This window comes from Schistocerca gregaria, chromosome 5 (genome assembly GCF_023897955.1).
Source record: "Schistocerca gregaria isolate iqSchGreg1 chromosome 5, iqSchGreg1.2, whole genome shotgun sequence".
Classification (NCBI taxonomy): Eukaryota; Metazoa; Arthropoda; class Insecta; order Orthoptera; family Acrididae; genus Schistocerca; species Schistocerca gregaria.
This window is the reverse complement of record NC_064924.1, coordinates 287127448-287146997: the sequence shown is the minus strand read 5'-3', so window position 1 is coordinate 287146997 and position 19550 is coordinate 287127448. Positions and strand designations below refer to the sequence as shown.

The following is a 19550-nucleotide window of genomic DNA, read 5'->3' as shown; positions in this document are numbered from 1 at the left end:
CACACCATACATAAAACAAATAATATCAGACATCAGTGGTCTGTGAGCTATTGCATAAAATAAAAATATTATAAACATATTATGTAAAGGATGACTTCATTGAAAGTAGTTACATTTCGTTCACTTTCATTGAGATGCAATTTACCTTGACATTAGCAAAAGAACCGCTAGGCCACACCGGCCGGCTGACATTAGCAATTTATATGGTACAGACAAGTACAAATGAAGTTATATATACACGGTTATTTCCATTACAGATCAATACCTGAGATTTGAATAAAGAGGGCGGTATACATATGTCTAGGTGACAAACCGTTACTCTTAGAGCTGATAATATAGGGATGAAACAGTACTAAAATTGTGTTAAAAGCGAATAATGATACCATTAACCCTTTCTTTGCGCTGGCTGGATTGGCCGAGCGGTTCTAGGCGCTACAGTCTGGATCCGCGCTACCAGTACGATCGCAGGTTCAAATCCAGCCTCGGGCATGGCTGTGTGTGATGTCCTTAGGTTAGTTAGGTTTAGGTAGTTCTAAGTTCTAGGGGACTGATGACCTCAGAAGCTGAGTCCCATAGTGCTCAGAGCCATTTGGAACTCTCTTTGCGTGCACAATTTAACTAACAGGAAGGAAAATATGCATTGCCAATCAGACATATGTAAGGTATGATTCCATTGTTTATAAACAGTGAAAGATGGGAAAAAAGGAAAGGAGTTACGTTTGTAAAAATATGGCGTTTCAGTATTTGATCGCTATTCTTTATTTTCAATTACCGGTTTCGGGCTAGCTGCACATCTTCAGATCATATATTGCAGTTACAGAGTAACTTCTCTGTACAGAACAATCGGTTCGCTGTCATGAGTTACTCTGTAACTGCAATATATGATCTGAAGATGGGCAGCTAGCCCGAAACCGGTAACTGAAAATAAAGAATAGCGATCAAAGACTGAAACGCCATATTTCTATTTAAAGAACGATCGTGGAATTCCCATTAAGACAATCATGTCTAGTTTGATAGAGTTACGTTTGCATAACGTTTCTCTTAAACACTACTTAATCTAGCTTAAACTAACTTCCGCTATGGACAACATACACACCCATGTCCGAGGGAGGACTCGAACCTCCGACAGGGACCGTGACAAGGCGTCTCAAAGTGACAGTTATGTAGCAAGAATAGCTGTGTTTTGTTATCACAGTGCATCCTTATGCGCACACTTTCTGTAAAAGTATGTGATCTGGTACCAACTGGCCATCTCAATGGAAGTAGACAGACGGATATTAACGACAAAAGCCGCCCATACTGTCGCAAGCCAGCACCTAGCATTATGCCTGAAATAGCTTTGTTACTTCCTGTACACTATCTGAAGATGAGCAATGAAAGGTTCGAAAACCGGTTCATGAAATGAATTAACAACACTTTCAAAAAATGACTGGTTGCAGTTTTACGTATCTACATTTTTAAAAAAAATCTGTTTGCTTCTTCTGGTAAGGTTTTCAAAGATGAATGTTCAGTTCATATCGTGACGGGTAACGTTCTTATACTTGGATGAAAGTTCTTTCGCCGGCCGGAGTGGCCGAGCGGTTGTATGTGTACAGTCTGGAGCCGCGCGACCGCTACGGCCGCAGGTTCGAAGCCGGCCGCGGGCATAGAGATGTGTAATGTCCTTAGGTGAGCTAGGTTTATGTAGTTCTAAGTTCTAGGGGACTGATGACCTCAGCAGTTAAGTCCCATAGTGCTCAGAGTAATTTTTATTTGAAAGTTCTTTCAGAATGCTATTCCGCCCTCCGTGGCCAATGGGCCTTATGGAGGAGGTCAAATAAATCAGAGTCCGTGACGTAAAATCGTACCCTCGACCTTGATTACGTCATAGTGTTACAGCTGCCAGTAATCCTGTGGTTCCTACTTCGTCGTCGTCTTAGCCTTTTTCACATCATTGACTAACTTCTGGTAACTGGTTTCGTTTACGAAACGACAGTTCTTAGCAGCATTGCTTCTTACTTGAGATAATTCATTGCACATAATTCATTGCACAACCATCGTTACATGTCAGCATGACGTGATTCATATGTTGTCACTATACTCCCTTCCGTCAAAGTGAAACAAGAGAAACGGGGAAGGCTGGGCGGATGGCGGGGAGAACATACGTGGTACTTCAATCGGACGCTGTACACTGGAGAACTATTGTGGCGATATCGCTGGCGTAATAGTTGAACGTCGTACAATAATACGCTGCCTTCGCAACCGTTACATAGAGACCTGAACGCCACCGCAAACAGTAGTGGCGGGAAAAATGGTGGGATTAGGCTACTATACACTTTGTCTGCAGATAATCCGACAAAGTATACAGTTACTAGGCAGTGTATAAAATGTCACACTTTTCACAGTTTGAAGTTCGATTTCAGGCTTTCTGTACATTACCTAGGCAGTCTATAGAATGCCGGAGTTCAAAAAATGCCGCTAACATCTTAATATCAGTTTTTTTCGGTATTATTGTTGTCGATTTTACACACTTTTTGCATAATCTTTCATAGTCTTTGATCTATCTTCCCCCATGGTCATAATTTCGCCATTTATAACAGACTAAGAGTTGAAAATTATGCACACGGGTACATAAATAAGTTTTCTTTAGGCGTATGAGGCAAGTTTCTCTCTGAACAAATCTACGACATGTAGGACATACGAAGTTCAGACAATGTCGGTTGGACATAATTATAGGATATTGCAGTGCCTGTGTTGTACTGAATAATGATGGAAAATTCCTTTGGACATGCATGCTTATCCAAAGGAACAGACATTGCGGCGACAACAGCCGATACGAGATACATTAAATGTATTCGTAATTGGAAATATGGTCAACCATCAGCTGTAGAATGGAATGGTGACAATAAAAATTTGTGTCAGACCGGGACTCGAAGCCGGATTTCACGCTTACCGCAAGCGATCGCCTTCCCATTTGGCAGCCGACTGAGCGGTTCTAGGCGCTTCAGTCCGAAACAGTGCGACTGCTACGGTCGCAGGTTCGAATCCTGCCTCGGCCATGGATGTGTGTGATGTTCTTAGGTTAGTTATGTTTAAGGAGTTCTAAGTTCTAGCGGACTGATGACCTCAGATGTTAAGTCCCATAGTGCTCAGAGCCATTTTATACATTTTTACCATTTGGATATCCGTGCACGACGCTCAGCTAGACTAAAACTTCATGAGTCGTCAAAATATGCATGCATGTTCAAAGGAACTCTGCATCGTAATTCAGAATAACACAGGCACTGCAATAAGATATCTATTCGCCGACAACGGGCAACCGACTTTCTCTTAAGATGTCTCACGTGTACCGGAATATTCACGTACATAACGGATGTACGAGTACAGGTTTCAGACGCATTGCTAACGACATATGGAAGTTTGGATCAGGCGGTGAGGCGCACACTGATAACTAAATGGCAAGAGACCGCTCGCGGTAAGCGGGAAATCCGGGTTCGGGACCTGATCCGGGACAAATTCTTACTGTCGTCATTCCATTCTACACCTGTTGGTTGTCAATATTGCAATTGCGAGTACATTTAACATAATTACGAGGGTGAGTCAAATGGAAACCTTAAATTTGTAATAACAAATCGAATTTTGGCGCCGTTATCCTGTAAGTTGGTAAGGGTGCTACAAATAGCGTGCAGAATGGCCTGAAGGTGGCAGCATAGTGCAGACGCACACATACCGTCGCAGTATCAGTATGAAGATGACCGCCCCATTTGTGACTTGCACCAGGGAAGAGCAGCGTTCTGTTATTCGATTTTTGCATAGTCGAGGCGTGAAAACTATTGAAATTCATCGACGAATGAAGGTTCAGTACGGCGATGCATGTTTGTCACAGCAACAGTCTATGAATGGAGTAGGAAGTTTGCAAATGGTGTGACTGCAGTGGAAGATGCTCCTCGTCCAGGTCAGGCACAACGAGTTGTGACTCCACAGAACGTTGCAGCAGTTGAAGCAATTTTTTTTTGTTTTTTTTTTTTTTTTTGTCATCAGTCTACTGACTGGGTTTGATGCGACCCGCCACGAATTCCTTTCTTGTGCTAACCTCTTCATCTCAGAGTAGCATTTGCAACCTACGTCCTCAATTATTTGCTTGACGTATTCCAATCTCTATCTTCCTCTACAGTTTTTGCCCTCTACAGCTCCCTCTAGTACCATGGAAGTCATTCCCTCATGTCTTAGCAGATGTCCTATCATTCTGTCCCTTCCCCTTATCAGTGTTTTCCACATATTCCTTTCCAATCCGATTCTGCGTAGAACCTCCTCATTCCTTACCTTATCAGTCCACCTAATTTTCATCATACGTCTATAGCACCACATCTCAAATGCTTCGATTCTCTTCTGTTCCGGTTTTCCCACAGTCCATGTTTCACTACCGTACAATGCTGTACTCCAGTCGTACATCCTCAGAAATGCCTTCCTCAAATTAAGGCCGGTATTTGATATTAGTAGACTTCTCTTGGCCAGAAATGCCTTTTTTGCCATAGCGAGTCTGCTTTTGATGTCCTTGCTCTGTCCGTCATTGGTTATTTTATTGCCTAGGTAGCAGAATTCCTTAACTTCACTGACTTCGTGATCATCAATCCTGTTGTTAAGTTTCTAGCAGTTCTTAGTTCTACTACTTCTCATTACCTTCGTCTTTCTACGATTTACTCTCAAACCATACTGTGTACTCATTTGATTGTTCATTCCGTTCCGCAGATTATTTAATTCTTCTTCACGTTCACTCAGGATAGGAATGTCATCAGCGAATCGTATCATTGATATCCTTTCACCTTGTATTTTAATTCCACTCCTGAACTTTTCTTTTATTTCCATCATTGCTTCCTCGATGTACAGATTGAAGAGTAAGGGCGAAACGCTACAGCCTTGTCTTACTCCCTTCTTAATACGAGCACTTGGTTCTTGATCGTCCGCTCTTATTATTCCCTCTTGGTTGTTGTACATATTGTATATGACCCGTCTCTCCCTATAGCTTACCCCTACTTTTTTCAGTATCTCGAACAGCTTGCACCATTTTATATTGTCGAACGCTTTTTCCAGGTCGACAAATCCTATGAACGTGTCTTTTCTTTAGCCTTGCTTCCATTATTAGCCGTAACGTCAGAATTGCCTCTCTCGCGCCTTTGCTTTTCCTAAAGCCGAACTGATCGTCACCTAGCGCATTCTCAATTTTCTTTTCCATTCTTCTGTATATTATTCTTATAAGCAGCCATAGTGAAGGAAAACCGCCGAGTGACATTGAATAACACTGCAGCACGTTTACAGATTAGTCATGGGTTAGCACACCATATTGTGCATGATGTGCTCCAGTTTCACAAAGTGTCTGCAAGACAGTTGCCACGGCAGCTGGCTCTTGAAATGAGAGAAGGGCGTGCATGTAAAGAACTTCTTCGGCGCTTTGAACGAGAAGGTGATGGCTTCCTTGCAAGAATAGTTACTAAGGACGAAACCTGGGTTCACTTCCACCACCCGAAAATGAAGAGAGCGAGCAAGGAATGGCGCCATTCCTCGTCACCAAAACCAAAGAAGTTTCGAAGAGAACCATCAACAGGGAACGTTATGCTGACTCTCTTTTGGGACGAAAAAGGCGTCATTTTGGAGCATTACATGCCTAGAGGGACCACTGTCACCAGTACGTCATTCACAGATCTCCTAAAAAATCACCTGCGGCCTGAAATCAAATCAAAGCTACGTGGATTGCTGTCAGCAGGTGTCCTTTTGCAACATGACAATGCAAGGTCCCACACTGCCCGTACAACAGTTGCAACAATCACAGACCTGCATTTTGAGTGTCTTCCTCATCCACCATACTCACCAGACCTTGCCCGAAGTGATTTTCATTTGTTTGGACCACTCAAAGACGCAATGGGAGGAAAGAAGTTTCGTTTTGATGAAGAGGTACGCCACGCGGTGTATTAGTGGTTGCGCGGACTACCAAAAGAATTTTTTTATAAAGGAATTTATGCACTTTGTAAGCGCTGGAGGACTTGCGTTGATCGTGGGGGAGATTATGTTGAAAAGTGATACAGCTTTGTACCACATCTGCACGATAAATAATACAAAAAAATATTTATGGTTTTCATTTGACTCACCCTCGTATACGTCAGCCTCAAAAGATCGCAGTTTCGGTGCATATTTCACTCAGTACTCCTGTTTAAATTAAAGTTTAACCATTTCATCAAGAAATACGCCCGGTGAATTCAGACAATGTCATTTCTACTCAGATTAGGGATTACATTTCGCCTCGGCAGCCGCACCATCTGCGCGGCCGACTGCTAAGCGAAGGGGCCCGGGTTCGATTCCCGGTCGGGTCGGAGACTTTCTCCACTCGCGAGCTGGGTATTGTGTTGTCCTTACATTTGTATCGTCATAACTGACATTCCAATATGGAGTTGAATTCATGCACTGGCTTCCTGGTGGGACTTCTGTGTAGCTTCGATATAACACAGAAATCTCTTTGGTTGTGATAGTTCAAAGTGTCTGCCACAGAGACAGAAGAAAACGACAGACAGTTGCTCCGTTCTATTCTACACTTCGTCGTGAGAGGCTATGTACCCTGCTGACGTGAAAAGACATCACTGTGAGTGTTTTGATGTTTATGGTCTGATTCCGTGTTGGTTTAGTTAATGTAAACTGATATTACTAATGAAATAAGTAGATAAATGGATTAGATACGATGAGTGTATCATGATGAGATTCACCTGTATTTTGTACACAAAACAAACGCATGTGTTATAAAGCACTACTCTGTTTCAGTTGCGTTGATAACTGTCACCAGATATTGAATCCAGTTTTTCGTAGTTTGGGCAGGAAAGGGTTAATATGACTTTTCTGTAAGAGTCAGATTAATATCAGTTTAATTCACTGAACAGTAGGTTACAAACATTTTCACGAGCGCACGTAACAGCAAGCACACTTTCAATAGATCTTTCGTCTTTCTATTGTGCGTGCGTTTTTGAGTTTATTTCAGTTGTTTGAACGTAAAATTACAAAAATCGACCTTCTGTTTGTGTGTAATCCGAGTAAGAGCCTGTGAGTCAAAACGACTTCGTGAGATCTATTTTTGTGTAGGCTAGACGTCGTACTTTGGTTCTTTGGGTCCCATTTGTTAGACTATGTGGAAGACTTTGTAACTTAATCATGCGTTGTCCGCTCGTACCATATGCCCGAAACATTTCGGATGTCCTACCTGTATAACAGAACTAAATCGTACAGTCAAGGCATACAGTTCTCGTTAGGTTTTGCGCATGCAGGCAGGTACCGTCTTGGACCATGGATCCGAACGTTATCCTCGATACTTGTCGGTTCCTTTTTCTGATGGTATTCACACTGATGGTTAATGATGATTTCTCAGCTGTGTGGAGTGCTTCGGAGAACGACTCTGGTGGCCCCAAAATTCGCTGTGGCGAGAAGGGATTTCTTGATACACATATTCTTCATAGATTTTATTGATCGCTCTGTCAAAACCATTGTTTCCGAAAACTGCATATAAGCACTTCAAAGCGTTTAACGTGTGTGATTTTGTCATATCACATCGTGAGGAATACCAGCTATGTGTGTCTCGTATCGATGTATTGTGTTTTTATTTCGTATGACTTTTGGAGACCTCATGAAATTCCCCTAGGACATGTCTGGCTTCAGTGATAGTCCTGCTAATTAGTGATCAGCAAAGGCGGAGTACTAGATATTGATTCGATTACTTTTTGTGCGCATATTCATCCAGTTTGTTTGTACTCTGTTTTGATGGTTTTATCTAGGTACATAATCTGTTAATTAATCAGAGTTAACTGTGTAATTGAGGACTGTAATTCAAGAGGGACGCTGAATCAGTAGATTATGAGATAGTACATAATATGCTATACAATTTCTGCCATTGGTAGAAGTCGATATTGCGGCAGGCGGTAGAAACTATTACTAGCGGCAAAATATTTCATACAGAAAAATGCTCTATTTCCAGCGAGTCCAAAGGTAAAAGCACGTAAATTTTCAGTATCATTATGAAATGATTCTTCTCAACTCTATACTCTTTGCGAATGAGCTAGGGATTTTGATAAAATTGCGAGGTTGAACTTCAGCGAGCGTTTCGCATACTTAAGAAAGTAGCACAAGGATTAATCTGAACTTCTCTGCAACAAAAACCAAACCGAAGGCACACATCTAAATGTGAACCAAACAACCTCAAGATAGATGTACTCGCATTTCTAGACTTCTTAACAGCTAATCAGGTTTGCCAGTATCAATCCTCTACAATTTATGCTCTTCCCAATCGCTCTCTTGTAGATTCCAAGAGTCCTTAGCTTCCTTGATGTCTGTAATCCATATTCAACGCGGTCTACCACGTTTCCTTTTACCTTCGGGGTCAATCTCCGTATCTTCTTTGGTCATATATTACCATCCATTCGTTCTAAATGGCCATAGTATAGTAACCTTTACCTCTCATTAGCATCCTTTGTGTTCCCTCCTTATTCAGTTATTTTTCTGATATCTTCATTTCTGATGCGGTCTAATCTTGAACCACCAGCACTTCATCTTTGTAATCTGTCACTTGACCTTTTTCTCTTTTCTCATTTCCCTGACTTCTGACCCATATACTCGTATACTTTCTACTTGGGCCGTGGTACGCCTTTTCTGGCACGCCAGCTCTTCGGCACGTGATATCGATTACTCAGCTGTACTACGATCTTTGCTCCTGTTGTGATCTGCCGCGCGGGATTAGCCGAGCGGTCTTAGGTGCTGCAGTCACGGACAGTGCGGCTAGTCCCGGCGGAGGTTGCAGTCCTCCCTCGGGCATGGGTGTGTGTGTGTTTGTCCTTGGGATAATTTAGGTTAAGTAGTGTGTAAGCTTAGGGACTGATGACCTTAGCAGTTAAGTCCCGTAAGATTTCACATATATTTGAACATTTTTTTGTTGTGATCTGGCGGCTTTTTTGGCGGTCGGAGAGTTGGAGCCGGACTCGCTACGAGGTGGAAGGACCTGATCGCGGTGACGAAGGACGAAAACACGAGGGCTGGGTCACCAACGGCGCGGCCGGTCTACCTTGCAAGAATGGGCGCGAGTTTGTGGGGGATCTGTCTAATGTCAACTCCGGGCGTTGATCGTCGCATTGCTTCGGTGTCTGTTGCCTCGGAGAGACCCATTCCTGGAGACCATCTCCAACAACGCTCTCCATCGAAGGTGTAAATGGTTTTGGTGCCTTCGTTTCGTTGAACGATTTGCGTTCCAGCGAGTGTACTTGTTTGTTCGTTGCCGTAATGCTTGTGTTGCTGAAGTAAGAGCAGCTGGCAAGGTCTGTGACCACATGGAGACCAGCAGTCACTATAAAATATCAGTTTTCCCAAAAGATGTGGTAACTATAAAATATTCAAGATAGTAGGTCATGGTCTAGTTGTAATTTTCTCATTGCTTAGCTTACACAATTGGCAGCTACATCGCAGACCTATGCAACGAAATTAAGTGCACAACCTAGTATCCTTGTGAAGTTGTGCATTTGAATAACTTGATATTATCTTGAAATTTCCATTAAATATTTATACACATTGTCGCCCTTAATGATATGTGTAAACTTTGTTTGGCAAAATATGAAACTGTAAAGATCTAATACTATATTTTCAGCATTGCAATTTGTTGTGTTGGCAGAAGAGCCAACACCGTGTTACAACTGGAGGCCGAAATGCACGCGTTTTAGCTCACGCAGGCTGGCGTGAGGAGGGAAGGACTATACTGACGCGAGGTCTGGAACATGACAAGGAATTAGAATTCAGAAAGCAGACGGAATTAGTTTGATACTTAACTTTAATCCATTAATGATGAACGTCGTTCTCGACGGTACATGATTCACAATAGTATCTGTTCAGATAATAGTAACTGAATATGGCGCCTTGCTAGGTGGTAGCTAATGACGTAGCTGAAGGTTATGCTAAACTGTCGTCTCTGCAAATGAGAGCGTATGTAGACAGTGAACCATCGCTAGCAAAGTCGGCTGTACAACTGGTGCGAGTGCTAGGAAGTCTCTCTAGACCTGCCGTGTGGCGGCGCTCGGTCTGCAATCACTGATAGTGGCGACACGCGGGTCCGACGGTTACTAACGGTCCGCGGCCGATTTAAAGGCTACCACCAAGCAAGGGTGGTGTCTGGCGGTGACACCACAGAATTGCGTACAGTTCTTAGTTTAAATGTTTTACAGCATTGATTTTGCTGAAAAATATCACTCACTTTTATTGAAAGGATTTATGGGTTCCTCATCTATATTGTTAATTGATCCCGTATATTAACTGATGTTTGCTTGGTGTTTGCCGTGTTTTCTGAGGTCTGTTGGTGTTCCAGTTTTCTGCGAGTTGGGATGTGTGGGATCGGTGCGACGTTCTGCTTCGGCGCACAGAGGCTGTGACGTGTCGTCTAATAGGAAGTGACTCCCGGCTGGGCCCCGACGTTTGGGTGTTGTTTTGGACGGCTGGTCTGCTGCTTCCGGAATTAAGTTAAGTCACCTTTTGCCCAGGACAGCCTGGCGTCACTGCCCGTTTGGTAGTTATTGAACCTATTTTAAGTATATGTAAAAAAATGAGGTTTTTAATTTGCTTGGGAATCAATTGTATTAATTAACTTCTTGTGCTGCTTGTGTTATTTGGGTTCGTAACGAACGGGTGTATGTTGTAAATCACTTCCATATTGTAGGTGATTGCCTTAAAAAAAAAAGGAAAACTACCTGTGCCACCTTTAAAATAACCTTCAGATTGTAATTTGCCTCTTAAGTGTTGAAATCTCCATGGCTCGTCTTTTAAGTAAGTTGTTGTAACTGTACACTTTGATATTGTCTTAAGAATGGCCACGTGTTGATTGCCTCTAATCTGTTTTATAAAAGCTTGTTTTTAAGGCATTGTTAATAACTGATTTGCTAGTGGTTATGTTAAGGAGTGACATGGTGGGGGCCTTGTCCTTCTATGCTAAGTGCACCCCTCATCCCGACTTCCTAAGTCACACTGCTGTTGATTTGTAATAATATTTTTGTTTTGTTTGTGATCTTATTCGAAAGGACTGGATTTAATTGTTGAACAACGTGCTTCCATTGTGAAATATTCTTTTCTGTATAGAAAAGGCAATGTCCTTACTAAATGACTGACTGACTCATCATCGACCAGCCCAATCCGCTAAGGATAGAAACTTTAAATTTGAAGAGCGTGTGGATCTTATACTGTAGACATAGTCCAAAAGCCGGCCGCGGTGGTCTCGCGGTTCTAGGCGCTCAGTCCGGAGCCGCGGGACTGCTACCGTCGCAGGTTCGAACCCTGCCTCGGGCATGGATGTGTGTGATGTCCTTAGGTTAGTTATGTTTAAGTAGTTCTAAGTTCTAGGGGACTGATGACCTAAGATGTTAAGTCCCATAGTACTCACAGCCATTTGAACCATAGTCCGAAATTCCGATCCTAAGGAGATAATATAGGGGATGAAATGGCTCAAATGGCTCTGAGCACTATGAGACTCAACTTCTGAGGTCATTAGTCCCCTAGAACTTAGAACTAGTTAAACCTAACCAACCTAAGGACATCACACACATCTATGCCCGAGGCAGGATTCGAACCTGCGACCGTAGCGGTCTCGCGGTTCCTGACTGCAGCGCCCAGAACCGCACGGCCACTTCGGCCGGCCTAGGGGATAAAAGACTTTTTAAAAATATGTCGCTGTTAAAGTTGAAAAAATACGTGTTTCAGCATCTTTGGAAATTCAACGACTAAGGGAACAAAATAGTGGATGAAATTTTTTTGAAATTAAATAATGCTAAAGAATTCCTAAAGCATTCTTAATAATACATCTATGATATTTGATATTTGACTTCTAGGTTAAAAATAAAAATACGTGTTCGGTATTTCTGAAAATACAACCCCTAAGGCTGTGCAATAGATGATGAAAATTTTTAAGAAAATATTTTGTTACGTTAAAAATTTTTAAAGCTAAATTTATGGAAAAAAATATTTCACTTCTCGATTAGATTTAAAGAAATATTTGTTAAGGGATGAAAGTTGCTATGGAAACATCTATACAAAAACGCAAAAGGCATGATTAACAAAAACTTTAGTCTCCAGATACGAGAATCGCTTTTTGGTCAGAAGTACTTTCGGAAAACATCATGCTTATGTGGCTTTAATTAATTGTGAACAACAATAAAAACAAAAAAAACTCTGCAAGCCTTACAGTCTACGCTAGCGAAGCTAGTCATATTTACACATACTATTTAGAAGAACAACAACATTTGATAATAAAATTCTCAGATTATAAATCATACTGTTCTCCCACACAATCAAATACTCTCCTTTATTTGTATTTATTTTTAAATCTCACTCACCATATTCTTCAAATTGCTACGTTAACGGATAGCTAGAGTCGTCAATCTGTTCGGTAACAGTCGTCTGGCCATCATCAAATAGGAGAGAGTATAGTTTACCACCTATCACGGGCATTTCCATTGGGTTATATTTACTTCTCCATGTCTTTAATATTTCTTCTAAATAAATTTTAGACAACTGAGGAGACAGAGGATAACCCTTCCGCATCCTTAGCTAATCTGGAAATCTGGAATTCTCGCGATAACTTATTACCACTTACAATAAACTAATGCATCGACAGTATGAGATTCCAATTGCATTATTGCAGGGTGTCAAAACACTATTACTCCTAATGCTGCGTCACTACCTATTTAATGGCTATACTGCATAATCCTTTTCTAAATCTACGAATGGTAAGTGAACCGTTCGCCCTCAGCAAGTACACCAAGTCCTTTCATCCATACATGTATTTTTTCATTATTACTAACTTTACTACAGGAGCGTGCATACAATGGAAAAGGCATATTACTCTACACATAACTAGGTCTTGTAAGCAATGACATCTCGGCCGGCGAATGATCCCAATCCAGGTAGAGAAGCATTCTCACGTCGGAGGATAGCGAAGGTCAACCATCCACTTCCAGTACTCCCTGAGGCAACGTCAAGGCTGAAATTAACTCGACATCCACGGAAAAAAATCGGTTCATTCAATATAACACTTTGTGCAGTTCCATTTGTGCCAAGTTTATTCTCCAGGCTTATTATGTGTTTTTAGACTGTCATGCAATGGCGACGTTGACGGTACACACGTCGACGAGGCATAATGCTTCAATGCTGTTGCACATATAGCTCACAGCATAATGATTCCGCTGGTCTGCGTTGGCCACTTTTATACTGAACGGATGACCTTGATTACATAAGGGCCAGTAATTGCTTGCGCCTGGTTTGTGATAACTGAGAAACTTAAAGCTGTGTCAACTGCTAATTAAAAAAATGGAGGTAGTACTTTGTTGGAATTGCTACCTTCTCCAGCTCCATCTCCAGCTGGTCGAGGCTGGACAGTTCGTACTCCTCGCTGCTCTCCAGACGGTCCTCTCCCTGTTGATCCATTGAGGAGAGGGTCTCGTTGTCCTGTGCTGAGGCCATCACCGACAGCATCTGCAAGTCAAACGAAAACTAATTTATTATATGATAAGCAGAGCACTTTTCAACTTCCAAACGCTACCAAATTTTAACAACAAGCATTTCCTACGTCTTCTGTATATAAATGTGCTTGACGACAACTCTAACAAAGGAATTTAAAAGAATAAATTGGTGTTCGTAAGTATTTTCTCCGCTCTCTCCATTCAACATGGTGTGTTATGCCTCCTCAGTCGGGACCTGAAAGCAAACGTGGACGTACAAGTAGTCAAGTCGTATGACATCAGAACATGGAATTCAAAGTTGCAGGGCTTTCCTACGCGCGAAAAGAAGAATCAGTCATTTTCATTTTTGTTTCGTCGAAAGAAACGTGGCCAGTGAAATGCGAGATCGCTTTCTACGTCAGAAGCAAAACTTAGAACGACGCCGTAATGGATTACAATATTTGCAGGTTGAAGCTCGTATTTGGTGGTATTTATGCCACAACTTCCGAGCTTCGAATGTGTGCTGTTTTGATTGTCCAGTCTTAGAGTTAAGCATAGTATTTGAAAGAATAACGATATTAAATACCAAAATTTCCCGCATCTAAACCATGCTGTTCGTATATGAAGATAGTAAATGTTCCTGAAAGAACAGATATCATTGATGATCGTGCAGCTTCTCTAGAATAAATGATAATTAATTGAAACCCTCAGCTGCCGACAGGTGTTGTTGATATACCTCGATGGAGACAGCTGAAAATGTGTGCCCCGACAGGTACTCGAACCCGGGATCTCCTGCTTGCATGGCAGATACTCTGTACTTCTATAGAACTTCTTTGTGTATTTCAAAATGCTTGTGTTTTTTGTATAGTTATACAGTTGTAAAAGATATTATGTCTTTGGAAAAACAATCTTTGTACAGCTATGAACTCTCGGTGATGGTGTGTGGACCATTTATTTTGTCTTCCGTGATTAGCCCAGAAAGCGAAATGACAGTTCGCAAAGAACTATAAAATAAATATTATTCTGGATTGAGAATACTGACTGCTACGGTCGCAGGTTCGAATCCTGCCTCGGCCATGGATGTGTGTGATGTCCTTAGGTTAGTTAGGTGTAAGTAGTTCTAAGTTCTAGGGGACTAATGACCACAGCAGTTGAGTCCCACAGTGCTCAGAGCCATTTGAACCATTTTTTAAAGAATACTGTGTGTTAAAGTTTTTAATACAGGGTGGTTCAAAAAGAATGAACAGATTTCAGTTGTTTACTACAAACTACAAAAGGTAGAAGCACATTGCGCATGTCACTGGATAGACGAAGGTTAAAAGTTTTGACGCAATAGCGCTTTTGTGTATAGCATCATGGCAACTACACCAAAAGGGACATAATTTTGTGTGTTGGAATTTGCCCGAAGTCAATCCATTGTTCAAGAGCAATGTGCATTCCCTCGTAGATTCAGCAAGAAGCCACCTCTGATCGAGCAGATTTATGACTGGCATACAAAATTCTCGAAAGCTGGTTGTATATGTAAGGAGAAGAGCACTGGTCAGCCATGCAAGTTCGATGAAAATGTCGAGAGTATCCGAGATGCGTTCAGACGGAGCCCTGGGAAGGCTACACGACCCTAACAGAAAGTACGAATTTTGCTTTTCAGTCCTCCAGGATATGGCAGAGGACGCCTTTTCCGCGCATATTTTAGGACGAATCGACGTTTCATCTATCACGTAAAGTAAACTCCATAATATAAGAATTTGGGGGATACAGGATCCTGCCGTCGTCGTCGAACGTGAAAGAGGCTAAACGAAACAATGTGTTTTGTGCATTTTCTGTTCACAAAGTTTATGGACCTTTCTTCTTTGTGGAGGAAGCTGATAGGAATGTAATACTTGGATATGCTGCAAAACTGATTATTTCGAGGTCCGGCGTTATCTTAACAACACCACTTTGGATTGGAGGAGGTGGACAACAAGATCTTGTTCACTGTTTTTGGCCTCCCAGCTCAGCAGACTTTACACCTTGCGACTTTTTCCTGTGGGGGTACGTGAAAGTCAGAGTCTTTGTCCTATATATGGCAGTTACTCTTCAAGAGCTGAGAACTCTAATTGTTGAAGCTGTCGATTCAGTAAACAGGGTCCTGTTGATTTTGCCGGCCGCTGTGGCCGAGCGGTTCCAGGCGCTTCAGTCCGGAACCGCGCTGCTGCTACGGTCGCAGGTTCGAATCCTGCCTCGGGCATCGATGTGTGTGATGTCCTTAGGTTAGTTAGGTTTAAGTAGTTCTAAGTCTAGGCGACTGATGACATCACATGTTAAGTCCCATAGTGCTTAGAGCCGTTTGAACCATTTTTTACCTGTTGATTCGTGTGTGGAATAAATGGACTATCGTTTCGATGTTTCTCAAGCAACATGTTGTGTACGGTACAGTGTCTTCGAACCTTCTTTTATCCAGTGACGCGCAATGTGTTTCTGTCTTTCATAGCTTCCTTGAGATAAACATTTGAAATATGTCTTTGGTTTTTGAATCACCGTGTATGTCCGTGTGAGAGTACTGCACCGAACAGGTAAGTTGAAGCCCCATTCGTCGATTCAGAAAGGCAATCCAAGGTAGTCTTATTTTTTTCCTTGCAGCCGCGGATGAAAAGACTAAATGGTTCAAATGGCTCTGAGCACTATGGGACTTAACATCTATGGTCATCAGTCCCCTAGAACTGAGAACTACTTAAACATAACTAACCTAAGGACGTCACACAACACCCAGTCATCACGAGGCAGAGAAAATCCCTGACCCCGCCGGGATTCGAACCCGGTGAAAAGACTAGATCAGTCTAATTGTACATCACCTATGTCAGTTTCTACGGATACGTGCTTATCCCGATAAAGACCTACGGCGGTTTAGTGCAAGAGGGGGTCTTGCACACTTTGCTTAATGAGAATTTCACGTTAAAATATTTTGGGGATTTTGTTCTGATGCTTTTCTTTTCGTCGATGACATGAAACACTTCAATACTGGTCAGCCAACCAGAATTATAGTACGAGAAATATGACGATTTCTGTTGTAATAATTGTTTCTTTATTACAGACAAACAGTTCTCACAACAACAACAAAATTGGCGCAAAACTTGTACTATAACGTTGAAGCTATTGCCAGTTCAGCAGTAAAAGTAGTCAGATTTTATGAAACGAATATCTATATAACTTTCTTGCTGCGAAAGCTGGTCGCACCAACAAACTTGAAACGCCTTAGTAATAAGAGTAAATTTTTATGGTTATGCCGAAGATATACACTCCTGGAAATTGAAATAAGAACACCGTGAATTCATTGTCCCAGGAAGGGGAAACTTTATTGACACATTCCTGGGGTCAGATACATCACATGATCACTCTGACAGAACCACAGGCACATAGACACAGGCAACAGAGCATGCACAATGTCGGCACTAGTACAGTGTATATCCACCTTTCGCAGCAATGCAGGCTGCTATTCTCCCATGGAGACGATCGTAGAGATGCTGGATGTAGTCCTGTGGAACGGCTTGCCATGCCATTTCCACCTGGCGCCTCAGTTGGACCAGCGTTCGTGTTGGACGTGCAGACCGCGTGAGACGACGCTTCATCCAGTCCCAAACATGCTCAATGGGGGACAGATCCGGAGATCTTGCTGGTCAGAGTAGTTGACTTACACCTTCTAGAGCACGTTGGGTGGCACGGGATACATGCGGACGTGCATTGTCCTGTTGGAACAGCAAGTTCCCTTGCCGGTCTAGGAATGGTAGAACGATGGGTTCGATGACGGTTTGGATGTACCGTGCACTATTCAGTGTCCCCTCGACGATCACCAGAGGTGTACGGCCAGTGTAGGAGATCGCTCCTCGCCATGATGCCGGGTGTTGGCCCTGTGTGCCTCGGTCGTATGCAGTCCTGATTGTGGCGCTCACCTGCACGGCGCCAAACACGCATACGACCATCATTGGCACCAAGGCAGAAGCGACTCTCATCGCTGAAGACGACACGTCTCCATTCGTCCCTCCATTCACGCCTGTCGCGACACCACTGGAGGCGAGCTGCACGATGTTGGGGCGCGAGCGGAAGACGGCCTAACGGTGTGCGGGACCGTAGCCCAGCTTCATGGAGACGGTTGCGAATGGTCCTCGCCGATACCCCAGGAGCAACAGTGTCCCTAATTTGCTGGGAAGTGGCGGTGCGGTCCCCTACGGCACTGCGTAGGATCCTACGGTCTTGGCGTGCATCCGTGCGTCGCTGCGGTCGGGTCCCAGGTCGACGGGCACGTGCACCTGCCGCCGACCACTGGCGACAACATCGATGTACTGTGGAGACCTCACGCCCCACGTGTTGAGCAATTCGGCGGTACGTCCACCTGGCCTCCCGCATGCCCACTATACGCCCTCGCTCAAAGTCCGTCAACTGCACATACGATTCACGTCCACGCTGTCGCGGAATGCTACCAGTGTTAAAGACTGCGATGGAGCTCCGTATGCCACGGCAAACTGGCTGACACTGACGGCGGCGGTGCACAAATGCTGCGCAGCTAGCGCCATTCGACGGCCAACACCGCGGTTCCTGGTGTGTCCGCTGAGCCGTGCGTGTGATCATTGCTTGTACAGCCCTCTCGCAGTGTCCGGAGCAAGTATGGTGGGTCTGACACACCGGTGTCAATGTGTTCCTTTTTCCATTTCCAGGAGCGTATAAATTATTCCATTTCAGTTTTGCTGTATCATATGAAAGTTTGGGCTGAAGAAAAAGTGCTATCCCACAACATAGTTACGAGTGGAGTGATAAATTTATTTGCAGTGTTTATGAATACAGCAAACGATAGTAACATCTAGTTCCGTATGTCCCTCTAGAGAGAACTGTCTACTAAATAGATGGTTTCCAGGAGTGTATATACATGTGCTTCTTGTACTAATAAACTGATAATTTGGAGGTTGCAGTTTCAAACGAAATCATAAGAAAAGAATGTTTGCTATGTTCTACGAGGTCCCACTTAATTGAAAAGCACTATTCCTGTTTATATGGCCCACGACGTTGAGTTTTTAGCGAAAGATCAAAAATTTGTTGAGACGAGCGTATTTTAAATGACGGAGAAAAGAGAAACTACACAGAAAGTAGTAAGTAGTTTCCTTAAAGTTTTGCGAAGTTTCACACTCTCTCTCTCTCTCTCTCTCTCTCTCTCTCTCTCTCTCTCTCTCTCTCTCTTAGTGTGTGTGTGTGTGTGTGTGTGTGTGTGTGTGTGTGTGTGTGTATGTGTGTGAGAGAGAGAGAGAGAGAGAGACTGCAAGAACTCTCCCCCCCCCCCCCCCCCCCGCCCCTCTCATACTAAACCTTCAGAAATGTCTCAGTTTCGCCGTTGAGTTCATAGATACGGGGTGGTACAGTCTAACTGGGCATGCTTTACTGTTGTTCGAGTTTTGCAATAATTAAGCCAGTCCGTCCTTGAATTGAGTTAGTGAACCAGCGCACAGAAATCATAAGAAAGATGGAATGTGAATAAATTACTGGCTATGAATAGAGAGATTTCTGTATCTGCTAGACGCATTTCGCCGCAGGCCCAAGATGATTTGTTTCCGTTTCTGCTGGACAGTTTCAATTTAGTTCTCCGCAGCTTGCAATTTCAGCTTCTCGTTGCTAGTAATTCCGCTGCTGAGGCAGAACTGTAGCAACTCTGTCGGTTTCTGGGAACAGCGTTCTTCTTAAATGATTCCTTTGTTCTGTCTTGCGACTATAATCGTCTCCGAAATTTGTAGAGGTCCTGCTAAAGACTTTGAAATGGCGTCAACCAAGAGCATCTTTCATCTCTCAGAAAGCTGTCTAGGATGACTCACTGAAAGTTACTTGACAAGAAGGACATTGTAATGGTTTCATGTCGGCTGTTGTTTACTCGTATTTACTTAATTTCGCGCGAATGGTCAATTTCAATCTCAGAGGCTTGAGAATGGCGAGTAGGGCCGAAATGGACAAATAGTGCAAAATTAAATATGTGTAAACAACAGCTGAAGTGGAACTATTAGAAAGTCCTTCAACAAACGTACGTACCCACAGAAAGGAAATGATTTACTTGACAAGAGTATT

General features: G+C 42.9%; 1 protein-coding gene across 13 annotated transcripts in view; it reads right to left on the bottom strand.

Moving 5' to 3' along the window:
* LOC126272639 (protein madd-4) overlaps positions 1-19550 on the bottom strand; it is a 1706630-nt gene that overhangs the window by 410804 nt on the left and 1276276 nt on the right. For 9 of the 13 annotated variants that reach the window (XM_049975622.1, XM_049975626.1, XM_049975621.1 and 6 more), the window contains one exon: positions 13372-13506. In XM_049975622.1, the coding sequence (XP_049831579.1) occupies positions 13372-13506 (135 nt within the window). Of the gene's footprint in view, positions 1-13371; positions 13507-19550 lie in introns of those variants that run through there. The other 4 variants (XM_049975616.1, XM_049975614.1, XM_049975615.1 and 1 more) reach the window with 1 other exon arrangement.